General features: G+C 35.5%; 2 protein-coding genes across 2 annotated transcripts; one reads left to right on the forward strand and one right to left on the reverse strand.

Annotated features, from left to right (window-relative positions):
* Positions 1–3712: 3712 nt before the first annotated feature.
* Positions 3713–5188, forward strand: LOC103930806 (protein FANTASTIC FOUR 1-like). Its single transcript, XM_009340181.3, has one exon. The coding sequence runs from the start codon at positions 3984–3986 to the stop codon at positions 5019–5021; it is 1038 nt and encodes a 345-aa protein (XP_009338456.2). The 5' UTR covers positions 3713–3983; the 3' UTR covers positions 5022–5188.
* A 9952-nt stretch (positions 5189–15140) lies between these two features.
* On the reverse strand, positions 15141–20175 carry LOC103930807 (mitogen-activated protein kinase kinase kinase NPK1). The gene is given in 18 exon segments (XM_009340187.3): positions 15141–15574; positions 15745–15812; positions 15898–16211; positions 16341–16397; positions 16399–16578; positions 16662–16887; positions 16967–17013; positions 17127–17186; positions 17424–17463; positions 17618–17718; positions 17846–17927; positions 18453–18535; positions 18623–18700; positions 18790–18870; positions 18952–19062; positions 19148–19213; positions 19525–19566; positions 19650–20175. Coding segments are annotated over 18 exon segments (2091 nt in total). The 5' UTR covers positions 20004–20175; the 3' UTR covers positions 15141–15473.
* Positions 20176–22222: the final 2047 nt, after the last annotated feature.

Here is a 22222-nt window from a genome sequence, read left to right on the forward strand (position 1 = left end):
GATATAAAGAGTGTTCATCATGACACGTGGAAGGATGAGTGATACGTATGCACTAGGCAGTGTTTTTAAGGTCAAAATGTATGCAGTGTTTAGTTAGAATAATATGTGCTTTGCAATTTGAATTATAGCCAGAAATTTGAAACACATTATGTTTTAACTATAGGCAACATCGATCACTTTTGCAGTTGTGCTTGTGTTTCAGCATGAGGACTTTCCAGTCACGTGGAAAGATGAGTGACATACATGCAATGTTTAGTTAAAACATAAAGTGTTAAGAAGTTTGAATAAAGAATTAAATTTGAAACGCATATTATGTTTTAATTAGGTAGTACCAACCACTCTTAGTGGCAAAGCTAGACTTTCATGCTTAGGAGGATGCTAGTTTATGGCCTGTACATAGCTCTGTCTCTCCTCATTTTTCCACTTGGCACGAAAGTCTCCACTCGAGTTTTTCTTTTGAGAGAGAGATACATTTAGGTTATGTTTGAGTGAGGAATTTCTCAAGTCTCAAGAGATTGAGTCCAAATTAGTAACAAATGGAATGTAAAATGTAGATAGAGTGAATTAGCAACGTTTTTATCACTCGTCTAGGGCCTTCCTCGCGGTCAAGCAACTCTTCCTTCGTCGGCAATCCCAAGGTGCTTTCTGAGCAACCGTCCTTGGCGGAAAAAGTCCCCTACGATCCTAAAGAAGACTTTATCTACAGTACATAAACATGATGTTCATATAAAAGGCGTAACTGATTACCTTTATCTACATTTTGATCCATCGTACTAATTTAGACTCAATCCCTTAAAATTTAAAAATTTCTTATTCAAACATAGCCTCGCCGGCCGACAAACAAAAGGGTAACCTAGTGGACTTAGCTAGCTTTTAACATGTCTACCTAAGATGGCCGTACAGTTAGTTCAGTGGCTCTACAGGGAGTTCAGATTCATGTACAGGTTCTATGGCCTTGTGGGATTGATGCAAAGTGACGGCAGGAACATAATAATTGTTAACACAAACCAAATTTTTTGTACAATCCACCAAGTTGGGTGATTAGAAAAGAAAAAAACTGGAACCACATGGCCTTTCAAAAACTAAAATTGAAAAATAAAAAAAAATAATTAAAGGCCTTACCTTTGAGAGATTCCTTCAAGTTTCAAGGTTTGAATCAAATTCAAACATGATTTCAATGAAATTGTGTGGTGGGTAGGTCGCAAACTTCGAATCGAAAATATGATGTTCAGTAGTTGCGTTGACAAATATTCCGACCAGGCAGGCATGAGGCAATATTATGACATTATTTGAACAAGATAGGCTAGTTTTTGCAGGGTTATATTGAAGTGGGACTCACTCCATCACCCTCTCCTTGTTTCAAAGATCCATAGGAAAATATGCCCGTGGGATTGTGTCTCCCTGCTGACATTAATTAAATTGTATTTCTACAAACATAATTATTGATGTATGCAGCTGCGCTGACAGTCTTCCCCCCTCTTGATGCATGCAGTATGAATCTTCCTATCTAGGCCTGGTATATAGAATAACACGTAGATTTCGATCTAGGGTAATGTTCTCTCGTTAGACTAATTGTTTATAAGTCGAGCTTTACTTGTACGTGCATATAATAGTAATGTTCTGTGGTCAGATCATCTATCAAGAATCAACCCTTATGAATAACTGTACATTATATATTACCATCTCGCAATACGGGGAAACTTACGTACCTACACCCACCCACCCTTGTAAAATGTTACGGTGGCATTTTGAGCCAATATTATAGTTTCATGTGATTTAACTTTCTTATGACATTGTATTATTAGTTTAGGACATCCCTTTGGCACCCAAAGGTATCCACAAGTGATCCCTCTCTACAACAAGAGCATCTTAAGAGACAAGAAGTCTAGTATTTTATGTCGTTAAATTATCGATTCGGACTACACATTCAAATAAAACATAAGCTGATACCTGATAATAGTATAGCAAGTTATCTGGTACAAGAAAATATGTCCCCCTATATTCCTAAGTTGATTGTGTGTATACAATCTGCGGTCAGCATAATATATAAATATGTGCAAATCTAGTAATGTCGAAGGGTGTGTGCTGATGTATTTCTTTTTCCTCTTTATTTACATACTATTAATGCCAGACTCGTGTGGCATATGGATCATAAATAAAAAACTGGTCACCAGACAGCAGATAGTGATTTCAGGTATTTAATTGGTAAGTACTGTATTTCAGAAAGAGAAAAAGCAATATCACTGTCAAGAAATTTTTGGAGGATTCCTTTTCTCCCTTGCCCTTTTGTTCGCTTTCATTTGGAAATGAATGGGAAAATATGTTGAAGTTTGAAGAAATGATAATTCCATCTGTCTCTCTCTTTAAATTCATTCATGCATGCCCATATAAGGACATTTTAGTCTACATGAGATTTGAGAAAGAATAAAAAAAATCTTTTGCTGAAAATTTCGAAATCCTCATATTAATTCAAATTTAATATTATTAATAAAGAGAAAACACAAAGTTTAAAAGCAAAAAAGTTAATTGGAGTTTTAAAAAAAAGTTGGAAAATGATTTATGTACACTATTTTTCACCTCTAACACATTTCGCTTTTTTTGCTTCTAGCAATTGGAGTGGGTTGAAGATTGTAATCCTACGTTGGAAACTTAACATGATAGTTACAACTATATTGAATGGTTCCACTTCTAATTACACTGAAATCTTTTATGATAAAATTCAATACTTGCCAATTTGTATAGATGATTGAGTTGAGACAATATCGATATAATTAGTAGTGGGTCATTGATCCGACGGTGAAACAATGACATGATAACTGAGCTGGACTTGACAAACCATTCCAATAATGACCAAGAGCTGACCATAAATTTTCCACTCCTTGAGAATAAAGAAAGAAGAGGTCATTGATGTGAAATTAGTTGCTTGTGTGGCCCAGTAAAGACACAGTTCTACGTGAGGAGTATTGAAGAATGTAATCCTACATTGAAAACTTAGCCATGACAAATAATAACATATATTGAATAACCACATTTTTTATTGCATTGAGACACTTTTGTGATAAAACACAACCCAATAATATCAGCATGATTACTATTTTGAACAATGACCTCGACCTTGACCTGACCCTTCCAATTGTGAGCATTTCATATTCTGCTGCCTAAACAAAAGTAAAAAAAACATAAAGGTACTAGTGTAAGATTGGATGCACAGGTGGCTCACTAAAGAGTGATCTCAGGTGAGGGGGTATGTTGAAGAATGTGAAAAGTCCCATCTTGGAAACCCTAGAAAACAGAATGTAACTTCGGTTTCACTTCTAATCGCACAAGAGCTTTTTCTGAAAACCTCACACATGCTAGGCTAGCTAGTGAATAAGTTGGGAACGACATTGGTGCATTAATATTGGACCACTAGACCCTCCCCTCTGAAACAATGACAGATTGAACAAATTAAAAAAAAAACAAAAACTGAAATTAAGAGGAATGTACAAAAGATAAAAAATAGTGAGCCTGAATTACTCTCTTAAAGGTTAGGACTATTTTAAAATTTCCTTTTCTTGCCTAGTTGTGGTGTGTTACCATATTAAAATTTGTATAATTCAAGTGGTGCAAAAAAGGCCCCCTGCCCACCTGGGTCACCTCTCCTTCTGAGCTCTATACCTTCCACTTCGGACTACAAATACCCACCCCACACCCTCTCTTATCACTCTGCTCAATCCCCTCCTTCCTCTCTTCTCTCCACTCTCTCTCTCTCTCTCTCTCTCTCTCTCTCTCTCTCTCTCCAAACAACACAGAAACCTCTCTTCCTTCTAATTTCCTAACACCCGAAACAGATTCCTCTGTTTTCCCTGTCTCTCACACACCACAAAACAACAAGACCTTTCATCTGAAGTCTCTATTTCCCCTCTCTCTCTCTTCTTTCATAGCATTTTCCAGCTAAAAACGTCATTTCCCACTTAAAATTTTGGTGAAAATTGTCATCGTATATGGCGACAATCGTGTGCCAAGGTCTGCAGTCATGCCTGGAGTCTCATCATCTTGTGGAGCCAAGAACCCTAAGGCTAAAGTTTTCGGCACCAGTAGCTCATCACATCTCTCCAATTCCCACCCAAGAATTAGGAATCAAAGGTTGTTTCTCTGAAGAGAAATGCAATAATTATGAGGAAATCAACAACAATAAGGCCACCTCCGAAAAATCTGACTTGGTGGGTGGCTGGAGTTTCCTCCAAGCTATCTCCAAACCCTCACTAGAAAACCCTACTGCTGAGGTGGACGAAGAAAATAATTACACCCCTCCTAGGGTTTACAGGAGCTCATCAGTTACCAAGCTAAATGAGAAGAGCTTGGAGATGTGCACCGAAGACTTAGGCTGCGAGACCGGCGCCATTATCACAGAAAGCTTCAGCATTTTCTCACCAATGCCTGAATCAGAATCGAATGCTGTGCCAAGGGAGCGACAACATAAACCTAAATTTTCGGGTGGAAAAAAGATGAATAATATTCATGGTTTCCCACCTCCGTTGACAACAATAAGTGGTGAGGATTCTCTACAAGTTAGGCCTCACAGGGAAGATGGTAGGCTGATCATGAAGGCTGTCAAGGCCCCTTTAAGTCATACATTCTTCCAAGCTGAAAGGAGCAATGGCCACCTTCGATTGTGCTTTTCAAAAACCTTTTCTCCCAGTTTTGACTCAGAAGAAGCAGCAGCCACTCATGAATACAATGAAGGGTGTGAAAATGAAGCATGTGAAAATGACATCAATGAGGAGGAAGCAGAACAAGATCAAGAAGAAGTCGGAGAAAATAAAGAAGAAGAACTGGAGGAGGAAGAAGAAGAAGAAGAAGGGAAGAGATCAATTGTGTGCTTGATGGAAGGTGAGGAGGTGGATGGGAATAGTTTGAATGTTGGGGGTGATGAGGGAATGGACAAGTTTAAAAGGCCAAGCAGGTGCAAAGAGGGTGGTGGTGAGTGTGAGGAGAAAGGATGGTTAAAGTATTGGGAGCCCTATTTGGTGTCTACTTAATTAGGCTTGTTAGTAATCAAAGGTTTAATTAAGTATAGTATTCTCCAGTTGTGTGATCAAAATTTCACAATTTTCTGTTTGTCCTTTCTCTCTTTCTATTCTACAAATTCCCTTTTAGTCTTCATAATGTATCCCTGTGATAGCCGTTAGTTAATCTTGTTACTCTCTCTCTCTCTCTCTCTCACACACACACACACATACAGAAAGACATGGACAACAGAAATGATCAGACTTTCCTCAAATAAATCTATTTCAATGACACCAATATTTTGAATTGAATAAAGTGCTAAAACACTCACAATGGGAGGTGCTTCTTATATTATTAATGCAGTAATTAACCTTTTTTTTTCATTAAAACAAAAAACAAATTTTCATGCAGTTGCTCTCCACCAAGAGAATTAACATGCATGCAAAATAATTCTAGCACACTGTAAAATCTCCTACAGAAGGCATTTGGCAATAATCAGGTGAGATATGGGTGGACCCCATACACATGTAGGAAAATTATACTTTTTGGAATGGAAATTACACTATTTTTCGTTATGTAAGGAGTTATTCCTTCTTAACAATTACACGTAATGTTATGTCATCCTCTTTTCTTACACACATTATAATCGAAAGAATTATTCTCTTTCTAATCATCTAAAAATATAGCCACTTCAACATTTAAAAATAGTCAAATCCATGACAATATATGATAAGTAATTGATGGTGTTAATAGCTATGAGACAAACTCTCCAACCCACAAGACTTATTACACGATAGATAAACTCTGTTAATATCACAAGCAATTTCAATATTTCTCTTTATCTCTCTCGTCATATGATTTGTTGAACCCAAGATAAGAGAATTATTTTCGAGATGCCACAACTAGCTCACGAGTGAGTATATGAGTTTCAGTATTCCTCTATATATCTCTTATCATGTGAGCTATTAAACTCATGGCAGAACAGTTATGCAATTGGGCTTCGTAGCCCTTTCACAAATTCACCAACCAAAAATAGCACTACTCACAAAATGCAATCTCTTTTAGTCATTTTGGATGAAAATACCCTCAAGTTAATAAAGTATCAACACAATATTAATACATTATTGACACACTATTGAGGATATTTTTATCAAAAAAGTTAGTAAAGATTGCAATTTGAGAGCGCGGCTAATTTTAGTTGTTGTATTTGTAAAAGGCTAGTAAGCACAATTTCCCAAGAGTTATTTTCGAGCTGCCACAGCTAGCTCAATGGTGAATATATAGAATATGCATGTTTTCCTTGTTCCATTTCGGCCATGCCATCAGCAATATGAAATTTAATTGGAATATGATGAGTATGAAGATTGCCCTTCCGTACATGCTTAATTAATAACCATATATAGTGCAATGCAAGAATGTATCATACATTGGATTATCTCTAAAATAAGGATGGATTCTGTATGATCTTATATACATCGTTTAAGCTTTTGGGACCAACATATCTGTGACTCAGAACCAAAATTTTCCCACAAGGGCATCAGAAACATGATGTATAGCAGCTAAAAGCACAAAAGGATAGAAGGTTCATATAACTGCCAGCCTGATAGTGATAGTTGCTAGTGGGCACTGCAGTCTAGGGCTGGTATACAGGGAGCCCTTAGAGAGAAAGAGAGAGTTTATCAAAGATACGTAGGAAATGAAAACTGGCGGTGGTTTTGGTATCGGTTTGGCCTGCAAAACTGAAAGTAAGATGGGGATTTGGGAAGTGGAATCGTAGTGGTTGTTGTGTTGAATATTTCAAGAATATATTCATATATTTGTTGGCTGAAAAGTTGCATATTTGCTTAACCGTTGCTTCTCTTCGAGTGAAGCATTGCAGCATATGACATACTACAATATATATATATATATATATATATATATATATGTATGTATGTATGTATGAATATAATATATAGTGGTGCTGCATTGTACCAAAAGGTTGTATTTAATTCAACCTTGTATCTTTTGGTTGAACTACAACTTTTGGTTAAAAGACATGATGCTTCCTCAAATTGTATGAGTAGAATTAAAAGATATAAATAATCAATATTTATTTTCTGAAAATTCTAAATAGAAAACATGTCTTTTGGGTCAACACTATTAAAAATGGTTGTATATCTTCAACTAAAATGAAAGGACTCGATGAAAAGGTGATTTAATGCTTATAAATACCTATTGTGGCATAATGTTTTATATACAATTTTGAGAAATTTGTTTCTACATTCCTTGCTCTATTTTTTGTCCATCACATTCATACAATTTCTTTCTAGTTATTTCTAAGGGAATACAATTCGGTTTTGCTAATCGAATATTCTATACTTTGTTGTATCTTGAAAGTGACTTGCCAAGAACCCTTTAACAAACTCATTCGAGTAGGGGCAAATAACACTTTAAAGAAACGATTCAAGTCGTACCTCAAAGTCATCATTCGGATTATTCTCTATATTTATATATTTACTCTAACATGTTGCTTGAGAGATGGTATCTATGAGTGCTATCAACCTTACATTTTAGTCTCAATAGTAATAGTTAATTTCATCTTCATGTACGTACGGTGTGCTCTCACCACCGTTGGAACATGTTATCAACTTATCATCAACTACCCTATAGCCATGCACTCAGTTACCATATATGTTTCTGTTTTCATCCCTTTGGAAAGATTCTTCAGTGTTGATAGTACAAATTGCACTACCAGAAAAATAAGGTGGGAAAAATATCAGTGACTAATCAGATGGATAAACGAATATGAATTTCTATATTAGGTTTATTAGCCACAGGTCCTTTTATGTACCCACGACAATTGAACGTGATGTACGACTTTACGTGCTATAATATGGTTGGATATGAAGGTCAGTTAAGTCTTTCAACAAGAGTATGCCGACAGTACCTATTGTTAGAGTAGTTTAAATGAGTGCATGCCGACAAGATTAATGATCGATCTGTTTCAATCAGAGTAATGACGACAGTAATTCTTTTTCCATTTGTTGCTCTTAAAATGGGAGGCAGATTCTTTGCTCTCCCATTTTTCATGCCTTATCGTGTTTTTCTGTTTGTGTGGTCATGGTTAAATTACGTCAATATTTTATATTACTATTTTTTTTATCTTATTATCTCTATAAAAAATATATATAAAATGTTAACATGGTTTAATCGTGACCATACAAAACAGAAAAGCACGGAAAATAAGAGGGCAGAGAATCTGTCTTCCTTAAAATGTCACATGCAACAATGAAAGTACATACCCCGTATATATAAAGACCGGATAGAGGAAGGCAGTGCTCCATCGTGGATTTAGGGCATCCATTCATTAGGGATTCTCGATAGGATAACGTGCGGTTTACTACTCATCGATTGTCTGCATGTATTATCTCTTGAATTTTCATACCTAAAATTTATTTAATGTTGATAATTTACTTCAACGATAACAAAGTTTTATCTTATTAAATGGGATTCGTATCTTAAAATGTTACCGTGCTCAGTTTAGCACTAAGTCTTTCGTTATGTCTAAGTACTCAATGTCTATTCTTAAAGTCTCTTTTCAAGTTTTTCTAGATCTTCCTTTATCTTTTTTTCCTTAAGCTTCTATCTTATACTCGCATTCTCTAACTAGAACATCTGTAGGTCTTCGGTTCACATGTTCAAACCACTTTAAGTGATTTTCTCTCATCTTATTTTCAATTGCAGCCACTTCTACTTACCTCGGATATTCTCATTCAAGGACAATGCTAGTGTAGGCCTAGGGGGCGGATGCCCCCACTCATTTTTTTTTCTTGAAAAGAAAAAATGTATAGTTTGCATTTTAATTCCCTGTGAACAGCCCTAATTAAACTACAATGAAAAAAAATTGGTAGACAACTAAACTAAGTTTACCATTTTGCATCCCCCATGCCCCACCTGATGACAATTTAATTGTGCCTCCCGTTTTCCTAACCCTAGGTCCCTAATCCTTACAAAACTCATCCCACCACCATGGCAAAGCAATTCTTGTCCTCATATTCTCTAAGTTTTGGATAATGCTAGAGAGATCAAATTTGCAAACAAAATGAGGTGTCATCAATAAGAAATAAGCACGTTAATCAATACTTAAATAATAATACAATCATTAATATGCACATTATTTGGTTTACAAATTTGGTCTCTCTAGCATTACCCTCAGGGTTTTCCTCCCCTTTCATTCAACCAAAACTCAGTTGAATTTGGAGTTTCATAGTTGGAGTTCAAGTAATCAATTATCAAAATTCGACGCAAGAACTTGACTCCACAAGGTATTTTATATGACTTTACTTCATTAATTCGTTTTTGGCACTACAATTTAGAATTTAGCTTTTTAATTTAGAGATCAATGGATGAATGATAACATAGTTATTTTTATTAAGAGAGAGATATTTGATGATATTTGTAATGATGTTGTATGCAACGTTTTTAAAACATGAAAAACTTATTGAGGAATATTGTAATATGTTGTATGAAAAACTTTCTGGAATAATATATAAGTGTATTTTTAATAAATTTTTTAGTTTTTTAATTGTGACTTTGTTATTTGAGGATATCCCATTTATACAAATATCTAGCTTCATCTCTGTCCTCATTCTTAATTTCATCTTTTCTCTTGTGCCCACATATCCTATTTTATGGATATCTGATAATTACTTCCATAAGTTGAAAATTAAGCGCAGAAGTAGTTTGAAAAGCAATAAATCAATTTAAAAAAAAAAAAAAACAAAACAAAACGGTGAAGTGTTTTCTTATGGGGTCGATTCGAATACTATGAAAACAGTGTATAATATACTTCCAAATGTGAACCACGTGTCAAAAACAGAATCGTAGCGCAAAGTCTTTCATATCCACATGAACTGGAGACGTTGTGAAAAGGAAACCGAGTCCCCACTAAAAAGGACAGGAATTTGGAAGTTGGCCAGATTACATTTTTGATCCACGTAGATGTACGTTGATAGGGTTTCCAATGCCTTAATAGTTCTTCTTTGGGTTGAATTTCTCCATATAGTTAAAAATTCAAACTTATGCATCCAGCTAATTTGCATTAGGTTGCAATAATTCTCAGTCCCGAACTGTCAATTGGAATGGACGGGAAGATGACATATAAATTCTCTGTTACGCTTTCTAACCTTTTCCAAAATTCTTGTTTTCCTATTACGGGTTCATAGAGTTTTTAAGGGCACGGAAATGACGAATATATAGGGTTTAGGGATTGTATGCTTTTAACTGCAACGATGATAGTGAAAACTTATAAATTTGATGACTATAGATTAATACATAACATATCAGTGTATGAAATATCAATGTGCATGAGGAGTTAAAAGAGATGTGGTGGAGTAAGTTTTTTGTCTCTTAAACTTGGGGCAATTTTCCTTTTGTTTCTAAAAAACATAGATACTTGGTTTTTCTTTTGTCGGTAAATTAGGAAATAAGAGTGTATGGTTAGAACTAGAAGTTGGTTTAAAATGGTTGACAAAGTGATCGTTATCTAAATATATAATGATGAAATTAAACATAGGGTAGTGCTATTCACACAATTTTTTTTTATCTCCCACACATCTTTGTTAATATTTATCCATTAATCAACTTCAATTCATTCGATCCGACGATCGAAAATTGAGAGGGAGTGTGTGAGAAGTAAAAATAATTGTGTGGATTGCACTACCCTAAACTTATGGTATTACATAATATCAAAATTTATCTAAGGTAAAAAAAATTATCATTAATTACCTAATGCGATGAGTAGTTACAGATGTGCACTATTTGTCTAGAGTAATTTTTTTCTTCTTGGTTAATTTTCCTCTTAATGTCATTTGGATTAATTACTTTGCAAATACCTCTTGACGACATTGTGTATGCATGGAATCCACAAAGCCATATTTTATTTGATCTGATCCACGAGGCTAATAGATGACCAATTATACTGCTCCACGTGTAAAAGTTGAATGTGTGGACATTTGGTGAAACACCAAAGTTGCATTTCGATTGGTTTTATTTGTTGCCTCTTTAAGAAAGGAGCTTTACTTAATTTCTTGGTTGTTAAGGACTCGAAAGTTGTTTGTATCATTCATGCAAAGCCAAGCCACGATATACAAGTTCCACTATCTTCTTTGGTAGAGGTCAGATCGAGCTTCGAAGAGCCAATTTGTAATAGTGCACCTTCGATCGTAACAGCTTTTATAACTTTTTCATAGATTAATTACTTAAACGGGTTGGTTTCATGCGTAAGCACTCTTTGCAATTCGAATATTGCAATTTTTATATGGCCCAGAAAGTTCATTCATTCATGTGCTTTTCAAATTTATTTGCACAATCCATTTAACTTTAATTGTAGATTGTCCTTTTGTCATCCATATATATGATGGAATCTAAAGCTCTAGAATATATCATTGGCCCCTTTTTAATGATGTAGATCAAATGGCAGAGTAAATCAAGAATTAGATTTAAAAGCATAAAGTCATTAATAAAGTTTAAAACTTTAAACGTTTTAAATTTGGGTGGTGTCCGATTTATCCTCATGATTTATCGTTTTGAAGAAAAAGTCATCACGAGGAACGCTTACGCTTAGTAGCATACTAGCTAAGTTTTGAGGATATGGTTTGATATATTGTTATTTTTCATATCTTCCTTTCAATTAGGATCTTAACAAGGCTATAGGTTGTGGTGTTAGGGTTTTTATTTGTCATAATTATTCAATAAACAACTTTGAGAATTAATCATATTTTCTTGTAAATTTCAATGTTGTTGTTTGTTTATTTGTTTTTTTTTTTTTTTTGTCACGCTGTGTAAGAGTTTGTCATTCTCTCATGAATGAGAAACAAATAACAAATAGGCATCAAGAAAATGAGATGGAATTCTGTGTATTTACTAATGGATCTAAATCTTTGTTGGATAAATATCAATATCCAAAACCCAAAACTAATATTTAATTTTTTTTTAATATTATTAAGGGGAGGAAGATGTTCAAAACTATTACAATAATTTAGAGTATGGGGAGTTTCAAACTCATGACACATAAGTAGAAACACAACACCCTAAAGTAATCTATTTATAAGATTTTTTTGTTTTTTTTAATTTTATATAAGGACATTTTAAAAACTAAATATGATACATTCAATGGTGCACTTTGTTAAGGATATCATACCATTTTGCAAATCGTGCAACATCCCATTTTCAATAATTTCTCATTTTCTTCTCAAAATATTCATTTTTAATCTATGACACATCAATTCTCTTTCAATTTCCATCATGTTTCACACACCACATATGACTGTATGACCAATATTCTAATACGAGTAAAATATGTATATGTAAGGGAGAGTCTCATTCTTCATGGGTCCAACGCCACCAGCCACGGCGTCACTAACAAAAGGAACCACCACTGGTACGCAAAAGCTTCCCCTCATCCTTCATCCTTCATACCCCACCACCATATCCACCCTAGCTACCTTGGACCCCAAATGTATACAATGGCAAAGAAAGCAGCCCAAAAAGGAGGAGACCACACAAAAATTGACCACAATAGTCTTAGTCTGCTAATGGATAAAACCGTGTGTCCCCCCCCTCATCAAAATATAAACAGTTCTAATGCCTAATTAAACTATAGCAGGCTGATTTTTTTACTAATTAAACGAATACAGAAAAGTATTACATCAACAGTCTATAAACATCTTCTAAATCCGTTGCAAGATTTGGTAATTGACTTGAAATATAAGTTTGAGGACATCTTTTCCTCTCATACTAACTTTCCACGCATAAATGGATAAGCATGAACTCACAGCTAGCTGCAATTGCCACAAAAAAAAAGGAGCAAATTATTGACAGAGAAAAGAAAAGAGAGAAAGAGAATGCTACATATATACATAATTTATATATTATATATTATACATGCAAAGAAAGTAAGACCCTCTCACACTTAACATAAAATCTTCTCTAACACGTGACATAGAATCTTACTTATAGTTCATGACAAAGTATATATACATTTGTGTCTATAATACTCAACACGTAACATAACAGAGTCGTTTCTTCCCTGAAGACAATCACAAACATATATTCTCAACCTCATTAATTAAGAACCTTGAAGATCATCAAATTGTCACAATTCTTGTGGTTTGCAAAACATAATGTCAGATGACTCAAATCTCTTACGTGGGTTTGTGTGAGCTTGCGAAGTTCCACAAATGACAATTTGAACCACTTCATACCCTTCGACCAAGCTTGGTGTATGCCTCATTGTCTCTTTCCCTTGTCCTTAAAACTTTCGATGATAAAAAGTGAGGGAGGGATCGGTTGGAGGGTGAGAGGAGGGGATAAAAAGACAGCTAATATACACCAGTCACCCACCTCACCTATAATCTTTGGACTTTTAAGTATATTCATGAGAATCATACGATTGATATTCTCATAAAATATAAAATAGGGGCTGGTCCACCATTGTTCTTGTGAACAAAAACCAAATGGTCCGGTTCATAAATCATGTCCCTATTTTCCAATGACAAGTTTATTTTCCAATGAATTTTTGACAATAAAAAAGCACTTAACCCCATCCTTTTCAATAGAAAAGCTGATTGAATGTAACAATAATTTTTAATTAAAACTACAGTTTGATGGTGTTCTTATTTATTTGTAAGTAATAGTCTTTTGATTTCAATTCTCATAAATAAAGAGTTCAACATCGAATTATTAAAGTTAACTCATTATATTTTTTAGCCCAAATCTTCTACTACTTGATATAAACATATCATTGGATTCGAAAGAAATTTTTTCCTTCGCCTTCAAAGAATACATTAGGTTGTTTTCAAATGATCTATATAATCATCTTGTTGAGGGCTCCAACGATCTTGGCCTTTCACATCAAGAGGTTATCATTTCATTTACCAACAAAAGAAAGAAAAAAAATAATGCCCACCGCATCCGAGACAAAAATAATGATTTAAAAATTCAGCCCCCTTTCCCGCTATACGCTGGTTTCATGAAGAAAACTTTCAATGAGATCGCAGTGTTCAGTAAACTAAATGTTATAATACAAATAGTTGAATAAATAAAAAAAATTATACTACTTACATTATAATATTTGATGTATCGAACTGAAAAATAGCACACTGAAACATTTCTCTTTTCCTTGATCCATAAACTTTCTGCCATTCAAATATTCAAAGGTTGGGAAAAATGGAGACTTTAAACCTGCTTTAGATTTTTGACTCACCTACTAAATGCTCACACACTCGGTGGTTTGTCTGGGGAACAAAAGGAACTTTTAAAGATTTTTTTTATGATTTTTTCAGAGGGAAAATCATGGTGATGAGTTCAATGGTCAATTCTATACCTAAATTAGGGAACAACTACGGTACATACAACGCGGGGGATTCTATGTTTCTATATTAAATCAAGGATGTTGATATTTCTTTTGGAGATGCTCTCACCTAAGAAAAATGTATATGCAATAGAGCTAACAACCCAATTAGCAAAATAAAGAATTAGCACTACTGACCTTGTAAATATATATGGTCAGTTGCTACTTCTTCAAGTTAACAAATTGGGTTGTGCAAGTTAATATATTAATATTTTAAGCTGAAAAATAAAATTTAAAGAGTTTGTTGAAGAGTGAGTTAGAGTGACATATTTTAGCATTGACACTTTTAAAGAAAATTTTTGCTAATTCATTTGTGACTAGTCATGATTGTTTATATGCAATCAATAATTAAATTAGTAATGCTAGGGAGACCAAAATTTTAAACTAAATGAAGTGTCACCTATAAGAAACATGCACGTTAATTAACATTTAATTAATAATCCAATCATCTACAATCATATCATTTGATTTTCAAATTTGATTTAAAAATGTATTGACGCCTGTATGTGTTGCCTTGGGGATTACTTGGCTAGAAATAGACTTTGTCTTTCTTGTCACTACATGCATTTACAGGCTATTCCGAATGGGAACAATTTCACTTTTTTAAAATGACCCAAATTGAGGTTTGGGCTCAGTTTGTTTCACGTTCATTCCTTTTCTTTTTATTTTAAGGCCCTCAAATGCAGTGGCTTCAACAATTTGATCCAAGAAATTTGCATTTTGGTAAAATATTCAATCACCCCACTGCCAAGAGGAATGCATGATAGAATCTGCAGCATACTATATATTTGAAATTTTATAAAATTCATACAAACTCAAGTACTTCATGTCTCATATCCAGTAGTAAGATACAAAGGCCACATAAATTAAAATCAATACAAATCACTGGTTTTGTGACGTTTTCTGGCTGTGCTGCATGAGACATAACGCAGCAGGCAGAAGGTTGCACGGCCTGTTACGGCAAGGGGACCAATGCAATACTGGACAACATCCTTACCGAGTGCGTGCATACTGTGGGCTCCCAAGCAAAAAGCATAACTTATTTCTATATCAGGGTAAAATAGATACAAGTGAGGTACATACATACACTTCATTTTCCAGGGAAAACCATCCCTAGCCGTTCTCTTTGTCGACTTTGAATTTTGTTTGGGGATGGCGTATTCGTTCCTGCACCAGCCTGCCACATCATCTCTGTACCAAGCCAGTTCCAGTAAGATTTATGTGCTATATACTAAAAAAATCATATACGGTCACCCGCAAGTTTAAAAAGAGAGGATCATACTAATCAAAACAAAACAACATACATAAATACAAAACAAATCTTAGTTATGCCAGGTTGAAAAATACAAATGAAAACTTGCCTCGCTTCCTCTCGAGCTCTTCATCAAGCTCTTGTTTCCACTTTCTTTGCATCTCAGAAAAGCTTGCACTGAAATTAAACCCATCTCCATTTGGTTACAGCAGAATAGTGCAAGACATAAGGTATGAAAAGGCATCAAACACCAAAGACAAACCTCAGACTAAATGATTCTTTCTGATCATGAGGGAGCTCTTTCCATTCACTAAGCTGAGGTGGCTGAATTTCCTGCAAGACTCGGTCATGTACACTACTGGCATTTGATACATCTCTTGTATGTTTCCCAGGGCCTGCAGCATCAAATGCTGTAGAGAATCTTCTACTAGGTGCGCGACTCGGTGATTTACTTTTAGGAGGTAAGTTCAGATGCTTTGAAACATGTTCACGATTTGCATTTCCAATACCAGCTGCATTCAATGAGCTACGGAACTCTTCATATAGAGGTGTTTGCAGCTTCTTCAATTCTAACGCCTGATTAGGTTCATGGAGCAAGTTTATTGCATTAGAATCCTACCACACAAACTCCGAGAAAACATACCATTGTTGAATGATTTCACCACTAATTTGCACAGGAAAGAACTCAGCAGACATGAATAGTACCTTTTCATCCAGGAAGGCTCTTATTTTTGACTCTGTAACTTCCTCATCCTCTTCAGCATGCTGATGGCCCAGAAGGAAACGTGAATTCAGTCTCCACCTTTTGGGATGCTCCAATGCTCCCAGAAGCCTCATGTATTGTTTGACAAGGGGAGAAGTTAATTCCACTTCTCTCCGTTTCCAGACTTTCATCAAACTTGCATGGCCAGTCATCATTTGGTTCACACATGGGATTGAAACTCTATTTCAAACAATCAAATCACTCATCATAATTGGAGTTCATTATTCTGAATGATCTAGAAGGACAAGGAAAAAGTTCATTACCTTGTTTAATTCATCAGGTCCAACCACAGATCTAAATTTTGCAAATGAACCAAGGACAATGTCATCCGTATCATCAATCTGACACATGTCGTTGTCATCGTTATTGGAAGGTCCCCAGCGGGAGCTCCCTCCTGAAAAATTCCCTGGATATACAGTTGAGCATCTAACAGAGCCAATATCACAAATATCCTTCAAGCCGGCACAGGTAGACCTTCTGATCGAAGGGCTGTAGTGGTAATAAAATTAGTAGAGGCAAGATTGTCAACCAGAAATAAATTCCAAAACAATTAAATGATAAGACTTACAAGTTCTTAAGATCTGTCCCAGGTGCTGCCATCTCGTTTCTAGCTTCCTGATAAAACTAGTTATTAACTAACTGTATTGTTATTAGATAATGAAGATTGTAGAACAATGATCAAACAGATAGAATAGTTGAACCAATAAAACTAAGTCAATTATACCAACCATAAATGAAGCACGAAGTACTGGACGAGGTTCCTGATAATCCCCAATCACAAATGGATGCTGCACATGACCACATATTATTTCATTAGTGAAAAAGAAGAAGAAGAAAAAGACCTTCACAGGCGACCGTAGTTTTAGATGGACACGATTTATTTATTTTATTATCCTATCTTTGACATAATAACTAGGAAGTCAAGTATCTATGATTGAAAACTATGACGCATCTGCTTGTATGTAACGCCCCATTCCTAATTACACTACGAACTAATATGAAACATTGTATGCATTCATATTTACCTGCACTAACTCTGACGCAGAAGACCTTAGACAAGGTTCCCTGCCACCAAAATATGGAGTATAAGAGTTAAGGAAAAATATAAATAGATGGCATTTGTAAAAAATTTACATCTGCATATTCTATCTAGAGACTAAAGTATGTTTAGCTCGTACAAATGGAAAAAATTATGGAAAAATAGAATTCATAGTTGTACTTCTCTAAGCATTTTAACAGAAAATCCTTTGCGTCAGCAGAGAGGTGCTCAGGGATGGGTGGATGAGATTTTGTTGTTCCAATATGGAAAAGAACAGCAACCTAAAAGAAAAACTCGTAATCTTAGTATCCAACCTCTTCGATAAAACCACACTAAATTAGAAAAATTCTAGTCATGTTAGACACAATAATCAAACTATTAGTTGGCTAAAGCAGCTTGAAGGGTTACCTCCTGATACTGTTGGCTCCATGGAGGCTTTCCTGTAGCCATCTCAATCACAGTACATCCAACACTCCATATGTCAGCGGAGCTAAAAAAACATATTCAAAACAAATGAGATCCAAGCATCAGAAACATAAAGTAGCTGAATCCACTAACTAAGATGGCACAAATCATCAATGAATGAGAACATGCTTCTAGTTGGAGGTTAGGATGAGAAGTGCGCTAAAGGTTGTACCATTTCTTGTGTAAACAGACTGTATACAAAATATCAACATCAGTGAACCTTATCTAATTAATATATGCACAACTGAAATAGAAGACTTGTAGAACCAGTCCTCGAAAAAAGGAACACACAAGACTGCAAAACAAGTCTCAGTAAGGTACTGGAAAAAAAAACTTTGACTAAAAATAATGGCTAATGCAGAAAACAAGGTTCATAAACAATAAAACAAATAGCAAAGGAATTATCACAAATAGTCGACTCTATTAAACTTAGCAAAGATACTTCAAATCTGAATTAAGAAACACTTCTAAGTTCTAATTGACATTGTATCAAGATATAATTGTGAGTAGTGTGACCATCCTCAGCGTAAAAGTTAGTAGTTGTCCTTACAAGCTATGGCCAGTCTGAAGAATAACTTCAGGCGCCATCCAGTATGGAGTACCCTTCATTGACTTGGCACCATTTATAGTAGCCTGTATCAATAAATGAAATTGCTATTGATGTGTATGAAAAAGACAATAAAATCATTTATCCATAATACATACTAAAAATGTCATTACCAGTTCAACAACTTTCTTCGATGCACCAAAGTCAGCAAGTTTAATGCACCCTTTATTATCCACAAGGATGTTTGCACCCTATATGAAGCATGCCCATGATTAAATTACAGAGAGAGGTCACCTCGTACTCCAACTGAAAAGATTAAACAGTTCAAATGGGGAGATACCTTGATGTCCCTATGCATAATTTCATTCTTGTGAAGGTATTCAAGACCCAATAACAGCTGCTTTGTGTACATTCGTATAACCTGCACAAGTAACATTTTCAAAATGTAAAATTGATATTCCAAACACCAGATGTCAATCACTTGCAAGTAGTAAATACTTACAGACTCAGGAAAGGATCCAAATTTCCCCAAGAGGGACGATATGGATCCACCCGGCACAAACTCCAATAGAATATTCAATGAATCCTCCTCTCTAGCAGTCCCCAAGTACCTCTAAATAACAACATTGAAACAGTAAGACAGTAAGTGATCACCCTCACCATCACTTCCATTAAAGAACGAAAACAATCGTACTCACAACAATATTTGGATGTGAGAGATTCTTAAGAAGCTTCACTTCCTCCTCCAACTCTCGAATGTGAGCCTGATTTCATTAGTTTGGAAAGACAAAACTGCAGTCACTTAGTCTCAAACTGAAAATTAGAGTTCACATCTGAAAACATATCATTCAAACTATTAACAGTAACTTAGCACACAAAAAATGAGGTCATTAATATGCAGCCAAACAAAGAATACAAATTTATCACCGAAATGCTTAGTTTATTCAATTAATCGCAATTTTTAATGCTTCCACATGCAAATTAAGCAATCCCCAACAAAAATTACAACTACTAGAACCGAAAAATTAAAACTTTGATAGAAAGCAATGAAATTTATGCAACATCAGAATCATGCCTGTGTCTTCTCCTTTGAAGCACTGTTTGCCGCAATCAACACCTGTAAGAATCACAAAAGCATGAAAACCTCAAATCCATTACCAAGAAACCGAATTCAATCTCGAAATTAAGAAGCAGGCAGACCTGTTTCACAGCGAGAAGCTCTCCGGAATCGAGGTTCATTCCCATGTAAACCCGGCCAAAGGCACCGGACCCAATCAACTCGCCCTTCCTCCACCGAATCGCCGGTGCGTCGTCTTTCGAAGCAACCGGAGGAAGAGCACAAACCGGAGCCTTGGATAACAGTCCAATTCGCGAATTTCGGAGGCTGGAGCGGACCTTCCCCACCAGGCCACCAAAACCTCCTCCTCCCCCTCCGCCTCCTACCTCGTCCCGGCGCGGAGGCCGAAGCGGCAGGGACTCGCGTATCAAGCCGACGAGGCCTTGCATTGGTGTTAGGGTTTTCTTTTTAGGTCGGTCGTTGGGACTCATCGCCATCGGCGGTGGAGCTGTAGGGACAGCAAGGCTAGGGTTTTGCGAGGTTCATTAGTTTCTTGAAATTTGGTGGTGGGGCCGCGGAGGGGTTGCTCTGTGGGAGGAGGAAGCAGAGAGAGGAGAGTTGAAAATTTTGAATGGAGGGAAAAGGTCTGGGGCATCTGTTTTCTCTATAATTCAAAAAATAAAAAAATAGATATAATCAAACGGTCACCACTTGAATGTGCCTTATTATTTTGACGTATGTGAGCACTGGTTTATGAATTACAATGTAAACCATGATTATTTTGGATAATTCTGTTAATAATTTTCATCTAAATAAAAAGTTTTAAAGGAAATATGTTGTCACATCCCAACTTAGAATGTCTACCTAGACTTCGAATCAAGTTGTGTTGCCCAATATCCGGAGGGTGATGAAGCCATAAAGTGTAGTGATGTAGAAGAAGTAAATAAATTTAAACCTAAAAGTGTCTAAATATAAGGGTGCGCTTGTGAGCAGGAATAAATATATTTCACACGTGATGTCAAAGCATAAATAAAGTATTGTAAAAATTAGAATAAGAAGTATACCATCAGAAAGTAATCTCCTATATCAACGTTTGCTAGAAATCCTCGTCGACACGAACACTGCCACTAAATCCTGGAAGGGCAAAAAACAACGATGAGTGGGCCTACAAATAAAGCTTTGTAAAACTTTTTGAAAACGTAATAACCCCTCGCCGTAAAACAAGTACAGTTTATATATATATATATATGTGTGAATATATATATATATTACGTAGGGTATGAAAAATACTTACCGAAGATATCTCAAGAATGCAATGTGTCATGACATTCGTGAATAAACACATAACGTCAGGTGATCACACACGAGTTTATGCATAGATATTCTGACATGAACATGACTGGGTGTAATAATGATTTACGCTCTAGTACTACAATCACATGAAGACTGGCGTTATACGCATCACATACAAGTCTTAATTGCCTATAGCAATATAGGACATGACTGGCACCTACAATGGATCCAAAGTGAGTGTACGGTGCAATGTGAACATACAACTAAAAGACTGGCCCTGGCCCGGATGAGTACTGATGCGAGATTTATACGCACACAAATTAAACCCTCTTTTTGACAATTGTAGTATGGATGTAAGTAGGGATCGTTCTGGACCGGGGATTAGGAGGGATTGTTAACCACTTGGATTTGACTTCAAAAACGTAAAAACAATATAAAATACTAAACTAGACTCAAAGAATGTGAAACTAAACGTTAAAACACTAAGACAAACCAAAAGACTCAAAATACTTTAAAAACACAAACTAAATTGATTTCTAACTAAATTGAACAATAAAGTAAAGGGGGATTAGATTTGGACAAAAATTGAAATAAAATGGATACTTGGAAACAAAATAGATTGTAAAGATGAATGTGACAGAAATGAATGGATGGGAAGCTAGCTAAGGGGTTCATCTCCATACATGTTACACTTGCATAATAAAAAGATTTCTAATTGCATTTCAATAAACCATGAATTCTCAACGCCCCGGGTTAATTAGGTCCGCTTAAATTAACCGTCAAGTTTTCCTTAAGTTAATGAATTGGATGATTGCATACGACAACCCAAAGCATTCCTCACAAGTTCCTTACATGAATTGCATAATAGAGATACAAGCAAGAATCATTAAGCATCATGAAAACTATAAGTGTTGACGAGGCATTCGTTACTATGATTGCATGAAACTTATGCCAAGAATTTGTTTAACGCGATTGTTTATAAGCAACCTCCACTACTTGTGAATATAAGTTCGTAACTATTAGGTGAAACTCACTTATATTCTAGCGTCATATTCATGCATGAAAATTAAGTGTGCACTCTCAATAAACATACATAAATAAGTTATCAATCAAACGGTTAAACGAATTGAATCCACAACTTATGAAATGCAATTAAAAGTAATCAAATCATATTGCAAGCATAAACATGTATTTCGAATCACCCCCTAGCTAAAGGGGGTTTATTTCCTCATACGTACAAAACAAAGAGAATTGAAATTAAACATTGAAATCAAAGAAACGCCTAAACATTCCAACAACTCAAACTTGAATTGTATGAACGTTTAGGCCCTCTTCTCTTCCTCTTCTTTGTAGCATAAGGTCTAGGGATAGTTGGTTGGGGGAATGGAAGTGTGGAAAGGAGTGAGGAGTGATGGGAAGTGGA

Source organism: the organism of the source record quoted next, unplaced genomic scaffold (assembly GCF_019419815.1).
Source record: "Pyrus x bretschneideri cultivar Hongxiangsu unplaced genomic scaffold, Pyrus_bretschneideri_v1 Contig21, whole genome shotgun sequence".
Classification (NCBI taxonomy): Eukaryota; Viridiplantae; Streptophyta; class Magnoliopsida; order Rosales; family Rosaceae; genus Pyrus; species Pyrus x bretschneideri.